Raw genomic sequence first — 13,464 nt, 5'->3', positions numbered from 1 at the left:
TTCTGCCCTTAAAGAACCTTTTTATAAACTTGAGGCATTTTTAGTACTTTGGAATTATCAGCTGAAAGGCACTTTTCTGATGCAAATCATTTGCTTCACTGTTGTAGTGTGTGGCTGGCAAGGAAGTAGGAGGTGTCCATTCAGCGCTAGAAGGGAAATCCCTGTCCCCTAAGCGAATGATCCTGCAAGATGCAAGTTCTAAATTTCTTACCTCCTTGAGGCCTGCCTGCTGCAGGGGAATGAGATGGGGTTATGTGGAATTTAAAGAACTTCTGTAGGGAGCCCTCTGTGATCCTACTCCTTATCGTTTTGTTTAGTAGGACTGTCTTGATGGCAGTCATTAATAAGGTCTGTGATGGTTTGGGTTTTTTCCCCCAGCTAATTGCTCTTTTGATTTGGGCTTTTTGGGCTTTTTAAAGTCTGTGATAGGATTGCTGTTTATAATATGTAATAACCACAAGAATCTCATAGAGTTTTCTGAGGTCAGACTGTCACTATGCTTTTGTTTGCTTATGCTGAGCTAGTACTTGGCAGCTTGTGTAGTAGCTCAGCCATTCTCTAAATTAACAGGTTGTTCTTTGTATTTGAAGTGATTGATGTGATTGAAGTGACTAGCATGTATATGCCTAAATAAATTACTTCGGGGGAGAGAGGGATCCAAATGGAGAAAACTGGATAGGTCCAAAGACAGTTTGTTGTAAGAACCATCGTATGTTGAAGAATGTGGAAAGGACTTAAGTGAGAATAAAATCTCAGACCAGAAAGATGTATGGGAAAGTACAATTTTACTCTCAAATCTTTGCTAATGGAGGTTCAAGGATGTAGATTTTGTTATATTTCTCTGGAGGCAAAAGCCCTGGTGCAGATGCAGACATATTGAGAAAAAAATCAATTGCCAGTACAACAATTTATTTTTCTGTGATAGCAATGTTGGGTCAACCCTTCTGGGCTTTGGCTTCCTAAGCAACTCGAGAGTCTATAGGAAAAGGATCATTTAACTGCTTAAATTCATTTTAATAATATTGCCAAATCATTTGTCTCAAACTTCTTTTTCAAAGGACTTAGAGTCTACATGGGTGTTTTCTTAAGAGCTGGCACTCCTGTTTCTGTGAATCAGCAATAGTTCTGAGTCTTTTTGCAGGGCTTCGTTATTTGGCATCGTGTTGGCATGACAGGAGAATCCTGTGTCCCACAGAATTTTTAGAGCTCACCTGCTGTTTAAAATCCCCTTGCATGTCAGCATGTGGGAGCAGTAGGTCAGTTGTTTGTTTGTGCTTAACTTACATACTTACAAATACGGTCTAAAGATAAAGGACTGGCCTGATTCTTTACATCTGTATACACACAGTTTTTATTATTTTTTCCGCAAGTGATGCCCTGGACTTAATAAGATAATGGGAGGACCCCGACTCATAGGTCTAAATGAAGCTGCAAAATACTGTTTTACACCCTTGAACTACCTTTTATTTGCACATACCGCTATATCATTGTATGACATTGGCTTTTGAATACACGTGTATTGCATAAAGCTAATACATTGTTCTTGATTTTGCTTTGCAGTACAGAATTGGACAGCTGTACATGATAAGCAAGCATAGCCATGAGCAGAGTGACCGAGGTGAAGGTGTGGAAGTGGTGCAGAATGAACCCTATGAAGACCCAAACCATGGCAATGGTCAGCTAACAGAAAAACGCGTCTATCTCAACAGGCAAGTGCAATAAAACTGTTTCTCTCAGCATGGGCTGTAATAAAAATTTGCAAGGAAGATCCCTTCCAGGCAATAGCCTTCCTGTTTCAAGTAGAACGTGTTCCCGTGAATACATGCCGCTTCCGCAAGAAGAAGGAAGGTGAGATAGATCAGTGGCTTGAAATAGAGGGATTAGTTGTCATTTCTTCTAGAGTATCTTTTCTAAGAGAAAGAATTATAACTTGAAGTTAAGGATGTACTGAAAATCAGAACTTTTGTTTTCTTTTACACTTAACTGTTTGTCATTCTGTTTTCCAAAACTGGGGGGGGGGGAACCAAAAAACTAAAACCCAAAACCAACAAACACCCCACCCCCCAAAAAACCCAAAACCAAACCACTAAAATGATTTAAGGGTTTCTCACCTCATAATAATGTCACAAAGCCAGTATCCCATTTTTGGTGGCAAGAGATTTGCCTCAGCAAAGTTAATTGACATTGTGAATGACCAGGAGGCTTGTACACTGATGACCTTCTGCACCAAAATAATAGGCTTAAAGACATGATGGAAAAATTGCTTTTGTTTCCCCGAAGTTCCATCATTTCTTAAAGTGAAATACATGTCTCTTCCTATGGTGCAATTATACTGCTGAGGATCAATGCCTCAGCCTGAGACTCAAAGGCCAGAGATGTTTAAATATATATATATTTGTGTCCTATGAAATATATTGCTCAATCTGTTCCTGTTTTTACTACTGCTGATCTAATTGAATATCACTGCTTTTCTGAAGTTCTTCTATTCCCCTGTGCCTGCCTGTTTCATTTTTTTAAACTTATGCTCTGCAGCATTTCATAGTGGGCATAGAAACACTATAGCTATTGCTTCTACATTGCAAGTTACTCCTCCACTGCAATCCTGACATATCTAACCTTAACTCAGGCTAAATTGAATCGCCAGTAATGTTGCGCACACACACACGAGTCCAATAATATATGTCTTGCCAACATTTAATATTATTGTGATAGTAACTCTGTTCTCTCGCAGGCTAGATACAGTACTTGGGAAAAATCAATAAATGTGTTTCTATTGTAGAGCTCCCAGAAGTTGTGGGGGTTTTTTAATGTTTCTGGATATTTCTTTCCTTCATGTTAAAAAGAGATAAGGCTTTAAGCACTGAAGAGCATATTCAGAATTACCACTTTAGGGTAATTCAGAATAATCGCAAGGACTGTGTCCTAGAAAGCACGTACAAGGCATTCTTGGGAAGCATGTAGTTTCTTGTAGTGCAGGCAATGGAACGAAGGATCTCCTACCCAAAGACGGGTACCAACATTGACAAAGGGTATCTGTGTGCCTACAACGACTTGGGAAGTTTACCTAAAGCTATGGTGGATGTTTGAAGTCAGGCTCACTGAGTTTAATGATAATTATGAATACTCCTTGATAATCATCACCAGATTTGCTATTTGAATCTGGTTTTGGTGTCACAATACCACCAGATATTGCAGTACTATTGAAGTTTTGTGGAAAGGATCAGCAGGTTTTCTGGCAACTATGGATTTTGCTGGGAGGCCAGGATCTCTCTGGAAGACTTCACCCAAGGAGACATGCTGCCATTCAAGATGTGCTGAAAACTTTTCCTCTGCCTGCCTGCCTTGAGGAACAGGACTCCTTAGACCAGCACAGTTCTCTCCCTCATCTTCTCGTCTTCCAGGGTCCACCGCCCTAATAAACTTGCTAGCTTTGCTTCACTTTATTTTGCTCTGGACTGATCTCTCCTGAAGAAAATTGAGCTTATATATTCAGTGATGGTTTCTTGGAAAGATTTGTGCATTATTTTCATTTATCTTTTCTTGCCTGATAAAACTTTAATTCTTGCAGAGGATCTTCTTGCTTACCAATGGTTTCAGCTGGAATGCCTTTAAGAAACACTTCCTCCCTATGTGCTGAAAGGCTGAACTTCATCTGTGGAAGGAAGAAATTTAAAAAAAAAAAAAGAGAATGTGATGCACAGATACCTGTGCTGCTAAAATAGAAATATTGGATTTTCTTTCTCTGAATGGACCCTTGGAGCAATTCATGTGTGTCAATGACCATAACTTGCTGGAAACTCTGAGTATAATGTGTGTTTATGCTCATAAAATTACTATTTGTTTTGGACATGTGCTGTACCGGCAAAGATAAGTAGACAGGCAAATATGCTGAAAACAACAATAACAAAAAATGTGCAAAATGAGCAGCTGTATGTTAACAAATACATTACTAGCAAAATTTTCTAGTGTCAGTGTAAGCCTTAGTTATATTCAGACTTGTTTACTGCTGCTTCTCTCCTGCTGGAGCATTGTTTTCAGAAGCTGAAAGTCTGCATCCTCTGGTATTTATTTTTTAGGCATCAGAGTAAAATTTAGCAGGGGTAAGGGTGGGAGCAGAGAGGTAGTCATAAAAAGACACTGACAGAGGCTGACAAAACAAGATCTGCTACAGTGAAGTCTATTATGCAGTATGTAAAATGCTGCCTAAAAGACTACACAAGAAAGGTTTAAGTAAAGAAAAGAATCTGGTTTTGAGCAATGTCATCAAAGAGCAAAAGTCAGTGCACTTGACTTTGAATCTTTAGATAATGTACTAACATCTGCATTCTGCCTCTGGACAAATACAATATTTATGTGTAGCTAGATCATAGTTAAATAAACCTTAATGATCCAAACTCTGAATTTTCCTCAGAAATTTACAAATATGGAAAGTTAATTTACTTTCTGCACCCAGTTATCTAAACATAACTGTTGCAAACATTTACACTTGGAAAACTGAGGTTTGAAAGCATCTACTTTAGTTCAGTAAAGATCCAGTCTTAGGCTGGGTGATCTGCTTGACACATCGCCAGACTAACACAATTTTAACTGAGTCTCTGAAGTAGAGTGATATTTGTGGTCTCCAAAGGTCTGCCTCCCTTTGAGTGACTAGTACTGCATCTTCGTTACTGGCGGCTTCCGTGATTATAATTGGTGTCATTAAGAAAGGGTTGAAAGATGAATTCTCATGAACTTGCCTTCTCTTTAAAATGTATGTTTGTTTGTCACTTCTTTGGTACCCTGAATGACCAGAGTTCTGGAAATGAGAGGACCAAGATCCATGGTAAAGAAAATGCTCCCACTCTTCCATAGTATTATTTAATTACCCTCTAGCGATCTTTCCATGTGCTGTATCCACATCTTTCATTTCTTACTCTACTGCTGTTGTACCACCGCATTGGTAAGTTCTCTCGACAGATTGAGCTCTGAGCTATGACACCAGTTCCATTAATTCTCTTCACTTTTGTGATTTACTTTTCCCACCAGCAAAATGGGACTAATGCTACCCACCAGCCTCACAGAGGTGTTTTGAGTGATTTGTTAATTTTAATATAAAAGCTTCCTACTCGAGAGTTGGTGTTGGTAGCGTGGGAAAAACTGCGCACTAGGTGAGTTGAACGTAAGGGTTTGTGTGCCGGCAGAGAACATGGAGGAAGAAGAAATAGTCTCTAAGAAGAAATAATGGGATTGGGATCAAAGTGGACTGAAAGCACATCTTTACTCGTGACCTCTTGTTAGAGAGTGCCTCCCTGTGGTTAAGAACACTGTGACACAGATGCACCTTGCATGGTCTAACCTGCTGAGTTCATCCGTGACCAAAGGTTTGAGGCCGTAAATTCTTGAAATCTGCAACATCAATTTAAATCTGATCAGAGGTTATTACGGTGGCACCGTATTGTTCACTTTGAGAGGGGAGCGAACAGACTTGGTTTCATATATGCTTGTGGAGAAAGCTGAGACAGAATGCATAGTCATGAGATGAAAACACCGTTGTGAAGTCTAGGTATTGCTGTATCCTGTGAAATACCTGTCAAAGTCCGAGCACGTTTTGTAGAAAAGAAGATACTTCCATACTCATAAGTCATAACTTATTCTAATTTTATATTTTCTTTTTATTTCCAGCAAACTGCCTAGCTGGGCTAGAGCAGTTGTTCCCAAAATATTTTATGTTACAGAGAAGGCTTGGAATTATTATCCTTATACAATCACAGGTAAGGAATAAAGCAGAAACGATTACTGACTTGTACTTTTTGGATAGTTTAGCTTATCTTCAGAAGCTCCAAGTTACATATTGAGCCACAGATGCCAAGTTACTTTAACAACTCCTGTTGAACTGCATATATTTTTCCATCTTACATTGACTGATATCAGGAAATAAAGATTATAGACTATGGATAGGTAAAAACTGGAGTGTTGTATCTATGCAGTTTCTTCCTTGCAAAGAAAACGTCAGGCACTTAGATTCTGTGCTGACTTGTACCCTTTATTGTTCCATAGACGTTAGTCAAATATAAATCAGCAGATTATCTGACACAATTTCTTTTTATTATTAATGTATGTTTACTGTAAGGATCTTACATCATTGTTTTATTTCACATTTCTTTTTTTTTTCTTTTCCCTCATCATTCTTTTTTTTACAAATGGACAATTGGAAATCAGAATACACAGTAAGTTTTTCTTCCTCTTTTTATTCTAAAAATAGAATAATTATGTGAAATATAGTAGCGGAATCCAAACTGATTCCTTATTAATATAACTAATACATAATGCATTCAACAGTGGAACTTTATTTTAGCTATTTGTTTAAGAAATTTAAGGTTAAATTTGAAGTGTTTCTGTGGAGATCCTATAAATTATTTACCTTTATTTTTTATCACTTCAAAATAATTTGATATATTTTTAGTCACTGACTGTAACAAAGAGAAGCTTCTATAAAACAGGGCAAGGCTTTTAAGGTTCCAGTTATTACGTGGAGACATGAGAACAGATTTTATTTTATTTATTGTTTTATTAACTTATAAAATGCTCATCTCTGGTATAGTATCTGGGAAACTGTACAATCTGTAGACAAAATTAAACATCATCTGGGCACGGTGCCCAGAAAAATCAGCTATTCCCTCTAGCAGAGCTAAAGCAAAATATAGCACATAAATCATGAGAAAAATTGTTTTAAATGTGCTGGCCTCAATAATACACAGTAAGTTTTCCGCAGCCTTTGGGAGATGAGGAGGAGATGGTGAGGAAGTTCCAGGTAAAGGGACCTTTCGGAAACTCCGGCCTTGATTTAGTTTGAACTTCTGACTGTAGATGAAACATAATCCACTTGTTTTTCTTAACTCTGCAGTGCTCAAAATGTTTGTGCAGTTTTTTCAAAACCAGTAAAGAATACGGAGAGGAAAAAAGATTAATGTGATAAATGTGAAAGAGAAAAAATAAAGGGATTTAAAGGCTCAGATCTGAAAGCTGGAGACTTAGAGTTGAAACTTTGATGACCAGGTTTGAAAATCCAAAGTACCAGACGGAGCTTTTGAATATGTATTGTAGATACTTATTACATATTCTGCTTTGTTTCATGTTTAAAATTCATTTGATTGTCGGAGGAAACCCAAATATCCTATAATGGGCAGTAGTAATGAGGGGACAGATTCTCAGCTATTTTTGTCAGAAGATATCTTCAGTGGGGCCTATCACAGTTTACATTAGTTAAGGGTTTACCCTTTGAGAGCAGGTTTAATCTTAGGCTGGGAAGATGACGTGCTATGTTGCATTGATGTCTGTTACTTACACTCTGTATATTTTTTTTCTTCAACTGAAAGTCACTTGGAATTCTTTAATAGGACTTTTTTTTTTTTCTTTAACTGAAAGAGACAGGTAGGAATGATTAAAGGGGTGGTAGCAGGCAGAAATATATGTCTGAATTTGAAATGCAATACACTATCAAAACCAAACAGCAATGCTGTACTCACGGAATTTGAATCAGGAGGTGATCTTTATCTAATCTGATGAGACAACACCTGGAACACGTTTCGGTGAAGCTATACAGCTAAAGAGATGCTCAAGAGCATCAGCAAAAATGATTGCAGGGTTGAAGAGGTTTGTAAAGAAAAACTAAATGGGTCTACAGATGTAGGACATAGGCAAAACAGTCACTAAGTGACAGTATAACTGCCTGTGGGAGTTGGGGACTAATTACTCACCATGGTGCAAGGAAACAGAACTAGAAACATTGGGATGAGATTAAGGAAACTGGACTTCAGACAGAAATCTAAAATATGTTTTAATGGAGCTGATAGACTATGAAATTATCTTCAAGGGAAATAGAAAAAGTGCCTTTGCCTCAAACTCTTGAATCTAGAATAAAAATATGCCACTGGGAATAATTCCTATCCTTGTCTGGAATATTTCTCTAAATTTTGATCTTCTATATTCATTAGAGAATTCTGAAAGAAAGAATAAACCCACAGACACTGCCCAAAATATGTAAGATAGCTTGAAAACCCTTTTCTTAAAGATAGTAAATTCCCTCTAAAGGGTCTGTGGGACATCCTAACAATTAAACAGTCTTAAGGTTTTTCAGCTGTAAAATATGAAGGCTGTTGAGAAATTGCATTCAAGCACATACACTAGCATTCAGAGATTCAATGCAGAATAATTTCATCAATCTGGTTTTCCTGTGAAATATTATGGATTTCATAAATACAACCTTCTTAAGGACCTGAAATTAGGACATCTAAGAAAAAAAGCTCAGCAGGCATTGAAAATAATTTCCAGAATATTGTTCTCTGCAATGGTAGTATAAAAAGCCAAGAGTGATCGGATGCATGAAAACAGGAATGGAAATCAGAGTGTCATGATGTTAGTACTCTATAATCTGGGTTCAGTTATGATGGCATCTGCTTTAAGGAATGGTATTTGTTACACAGCAAACCCCTAAATTTGACAGCAAACAGCAGGAGCTGACTGCTTGGTCTACTACCAAGTCTTGACAACCATATTAATAATATGTAAAGCAAATGACACACTTAAGATAATGAGCTTAACAGAACTATTGCACAAGTGGTGCTTTCGTGGTGTGTAATATGTGCAATACTGTAATGTCAGGAGAGCATTTTAAAATGTATGCTACGCTGTTTGTGGAGGAGGGCCTCATTAAAACTGCAATACAAAAGACTTCCTGCCAGGAAGACGAGACACGGGTAATGTCCCAAGAAATGCTGTATCAAAGCTTGAGCTAATCCTAGCGAGCTTCCTGCTGCCATTGAGAGGCAGGAGGAAGTAGAAGAAGTACTTTCGAAGCTGAAGCCAAAGGAAGTCGTCCAGATTTGGGGGTACTACTTAGAGAATAAGATACTCCTATAAAGTCCAAACCCTTGTTTTAGTGGCTGGGGCATTACTTAAGAACTGTAGGTGGGAAAGTCTCTTAAACTTAGAACAGGAGTTGCTTTGGTTTTGATCTTGTAGTAGAAACCTGACAAGATACATTTATAAGTTCATTTAATATTGTGATTAGGTTGATGCTAAGCTCATAAATTTGGGATACTGTATTGGGGATACAGCTGAACAGGAGCCTTACAGAAGTAACTCGCAGGGACTCTGCTCTATGAGCAATTACAGGACTTGGGTACTGGTGAGTGCCACCTGTCAAGCTAAACTTGGTATTGGGGAATGGGTGTTGCTAGCTGCTGGCTTTTAGAAAGAATTCCTTTGCTAGTCACAGGCTGGAACCTTTTTCGCTTGGAGGATGGAGGAAAGATGCCTTGCAGCTCTCAACAAACCCTTATGTGCCAGCTTATCACAGCATTTGCAAATATGTCTCTTTAGTGTGAAATATTTATGCTATTCTTAGATATGTGGACAAGAATGACTGAACTCTCAGGAGGCTTTCTTATTTTTCTTTCTGAGGTTGTCCAGCTAGATTAGAAATAATTAACTAGAAGCAAACCTGTCTCTATTGCAAACCAAATGAAAAAGGATTGCATAGAACTAAGTTTCTTTACATGCAGCAGGATAGTGTTAGACAATAAGCAGCACAGAGCAAATATCCATTTGACCTGTTCAAGTGACAGTTGAGATTCTGGACAAGAAGAGAGGAGCCTCAAGCAAACAAATAATCACATCACGAACATACGGTGACTCAACCGTGGTACAAAAAACTCCTGTGATCAAAGTACACTGAAAATGAGCCTAACAAAGTTTAGCTCTCAAGTTGGAGTACAAAGAGGTTAGGAAAAATACAAACAGAAGTTAAGCAAACTCTTCTGACTTTGAAGGTGCAGTTCAGGTGTCTACCAGGGATAATTTCAAATAGTTTTGCTCTCTGATCTGAACAGCTCCAGTGTAGTTAACAATATTTCAATTCTGGGGCTGAAATTTAAAAACAGATGGATAATTTTTTTTATGCATAATCTATGGCCAATTGTTAGTTTCACAATTATAAGTATATAAAGCAAAATAAAGATTAGAAATAGCATGTTTTACTCTCTGCAAGGAGGAAGAGCATTCTTTCAACCTGCCAGTGTCTCAAATTAACTTAGGAATAGGATATAAATTCAGAATATTTATGAAAAACAGTTATGGAACAGAAAGCAGGAGATGACGATTCCTTTGATATATCACAATGACGCTAATTCTTCTACAGCAAATGACTGAGGCAAATAAAATTATTTCGTCTGGTATGTGTCAAGGCCTCATAGTTGCTAAATGTTCCATTATTGACCTGCTGGTTTCTGATTACTTTTGAGAACAGGCATGTTATGTGCTTCACTTAGTTAGCTGCCAGTTTGCCCATGAAGTAAATTATCTGGAAGGAATGTTTTTGTAATTGTTATTTTTATAATCAGATGACTTGGGAAGGAAAACAAGTTGTTTCAGATAAACATCGCAAGGAATCTGTAGAGTTTTTTTCCTGTGTTCTCTTTATCTGATTACCAGTGCTTGAAAATTGAATGTAACCCATCAGTCTTCAGTGCGCAACTTTTCTCCATCTTGAGTATATGAAGGGTCTGCATCAAAAATGCAACAGAATCTGTATTGCAGGATTAGAGCCTAATACAAAGTTACAACCAAAATTCCTCCCCTGTCACCCCCAACTTAGAAGACAGGCTAACTGGTGCCGTCTCTCTAATAAAACACAGATTTGGTTCCTTTAGAGATTCTAGCAAAAGGAAGGACCTCTGTAGTATTTATGAGAAACAAATAATATATTTTCAGAAAGCTTGCAAACCTGTATTCTCATTTAATAGCTTAATCCCATTGAAACAGAGTAAATCAAACTGCTTGGGAGAATTCCCTTTTTCCACCACTGGCTTATGTAAAGCAATCCAAACCCCTCTCTGATTCATGGGACTGTCATTTTCGCTTGGGCATGCTGCTTCTTACTTCTGTTCTTCCTCAATAAACAGGTTACTGTTCCCATGTATCAGAGAAGGAGGTCCTAAGGGAAGGCAAAAACCAGAGATAAGCACTGAGTTTCGTAGTGGTTGGAGGCAACTTGTTAGTTGACTGTTTCATCTTCAAGTTATTGTATGTAATACAAACAAATAGTGGTTTTCTTCCTGAGCTTGTTTATGAGAGTTTAACTCCCTTGCTTATTTTCAAGCCCTTTTTTTGCATTGTTCCTACTCTTTCCGCTCAACAGCGCTTTTTCTGCTCTTTGCCACCTTCCTGTGCTTATCTCGCTTTCCAAATTCTCCTCCCTCTCATTGAGTCACGTCTTCCAAGTTCTGCCATCACCCTGCCCAGCCCTTTCCGTCTATTCTCTTCCAACTTTGTCTTCCTGACTGGTGCTAGTTTGTGTAGTAAGTAACCTGTATCACATGGCAGCTCTGGGTGCTCACACGCAGTGCTGTCTGGAGTGTTCTGAAGGTAGTCAATAACGTGGTGGCCATTTTCCAAAAAACTTTGAATATTCAATTAAAGAAACTATCTTTATTCTTTCTGTAAATAGCTGAGGGAAATACTGTAACTTGAAGTATGCTGTAGAGACATGACTATATTATCTTCACGTATCTTCTTGCATATAAACTGTAGAGACATCATCTTGTTTATCCATACCCATGTGTGATTTTGATTTTTCTCCCGCATCCAGATCTCTCTGTTCTGTCCTTGCTATTGTCTGGAGGCATTGGCAATCTCCCATGTTACACCCCTCCTCCCATTCCTTCCATCCTTCTTGTTTATAAATGCCCCCTGTTGCTCCGGGACTGGTGTGTGTGTGTGTGTGTGTCTGCCTGTTTTCCCTCCTTGCCCCTTGCTGTGCCGGGCATCCTCTCCTGCCTCAGTAATCTGGGGACCTTCCACTACTCCATAGTCCCCGCTTTTCCTTTGCCTATTAATGAGAAGTAGGGACTCCATTTGTCTTTTCCAGGTTTTTGATCTTCAGTAAAGAAACGCTGTTGTTACCCACTACCTACACAGCGCCCAAAAATTTAAAATTCAAAGGATGTGGTATCTAGAAGTTACCCTACTAAAAAAAAAAAAATCTAATTTTGCTTGGCCAGTCTTACCTCATTGTAGCAGTTACTGTGTTCTTTAGCTCTAGGCTCCATGGAGATTGCTCTGTGAAGGATCCAGTTCCACCTGTGTTGCCAAAATAATGTATATGTGACCATATTAAAAAAAATTGTCAGTCTGAAAAGCGGTGGGAGATCGGAGAGAACATTTACATGAAATGTCTGCCTCTCCAGGCTTTTACGTTAAGATTTAGGGGGATATGCTTCTGCTGCTTAAAAAAATAAAAGTGGGATTAATTTTTACTGTACAGAAATAACTCCCAAGGATTGTGGATTAATATTCACAAGGAGCAGGAGGAGTGAAGTGCAACGATGAGGTTTCTAGCAGTTCTTTGAACATTCTGCAGAAAGAAACCAAATGGAAAATGAAACTAGCTGAAACGGTATTGATGAAATGGCACTCACCCATACAAAGCAGGTTACAGAGGGTAGGGAGACCTTTCCCAGTTACCCTCTGTCCAACGTATTTACTGGCAGCTGTAGTAATTCCTGCAGCCACCTTGGGTGTAATTACCATGCAAAGGTTATTTTTACAGTCCTCTCCATAAAACGATTGTAAAACACCATCTGTGTTTGACTGTCTCTTTAAGACTTTGGCATAGTGTTTTGGCATACTTAGGTTCTACCCTGTTCTTGTAAGTGTTGCTTATTGCTATGGCAACACTAATCAATCATCATGCTAAAAATAGGCCTTTCATTTTTCAAGAGGTTTTCTGTGGTGAATTGAAAATGCAACTGCGGTTTGCGTTTTCCGTATGCTGCTTTCATTTCACTTTATTTTAATCTGGAAATACCCATGCTTATGTGTGGTAATTACTATTACAGACTCCGGTTATTTCATTGGTTACTCTCTTGAGCTTTAAACCTCTCCTGGTTCTTCTAAAAGGGGTGCCAAATATAGAAAGTTTAAAAAAAACCAAACAAAACCCCCAGAATATTCTCCTTATTTGTTTTTGAGTGTCACAGGTGTACCAGATTATAACAAATTTTTAAGGAGTTTATAACACATCTAAAAAAAAAATCAGGAGGTATACTGGACAGTCTGAGACACCTCCTTTGAGAGCTTTACACAAAGAAACCTTATCATTGAAGACACTGGGACTCTGAAGACTTTGTCCTATTCTGTAGAATTTAAGTCTAATTTCAAGTTAAACATTCAATTTGCCACTAGTTTTTTTTTTCAAAGAAGAACAGGAGTTTATAACACATCTAAAAAAAAAATCAGGAGGTATACTGGACAGTCTGAGACACCTCCTTTGAGAGCTTTACACAAAGAAACCTTATCATTGAAGACACTGGGACTCTGTGGAGTTTTTGTTCTTTTGTGTAGTTTTTGTGTCTTTTTTCGTTTTACATTTAATTTGCCACTAGTTTTTTTTTTCAAAGAGGAACCTTGCAAGCTGTAGAGATAGCG

The 13,464-nt window shown here is 38.1% G+C and overlaps 1 protein-coding gene across 2 annotated transcripts in view; it reads left to right on the top strand.

Moving 5' to 3' along the window:
• Positions 1 to 13,464, top strand: part of PITPNC1 (phosphatidylinositol transfer protein, cytoplasmic 1) — a 90,434-nt gene that overhangs the window by 39,195 nt on the left and 37,775 nt on the right. For both annotated transcript variants that reach the window (XM_009287707.2, XM_009287708.2), the window contains exons 2-4: positions 1,561 to 1,709; positions 5,662 to 5,750; positions 6,199 to 6,206. In XM_009287707.2, the coding sequence (XP_009285982.1) occupies positions 1,561 to 1,709; positions 5,662 to 5,750; positions 6,199 to 6,206 (246 nt within the window). The remainder of the gene's footprint in view (positions 1 to 1,560; positions 1,710 to 5,661; positions 5,751 to 6,198; positions 6,207 to 13,464) is intronic.

Source organism: Aptenodytes forsteri, unplaced genomic scaffold (genome assembly GCF_000699145.1).
Source record: "Aptenodytes forsteri isolate BGI_AS27 unplaced genomic scaffold, ASM69914v1 Scaffold153, whole genome shotgun sequence".
Lineage (NCBI taxonomy): Eukaryota > Metazoa > Chordata > Aves > Sphenisciformes > Spheniscidae > Aptenodytes > Aptenodytes forsteri.
Note: the sequence above shows the minus strand (reverse complement) of the source record. Positions and strands in the feature narration are given on the sequence as shown.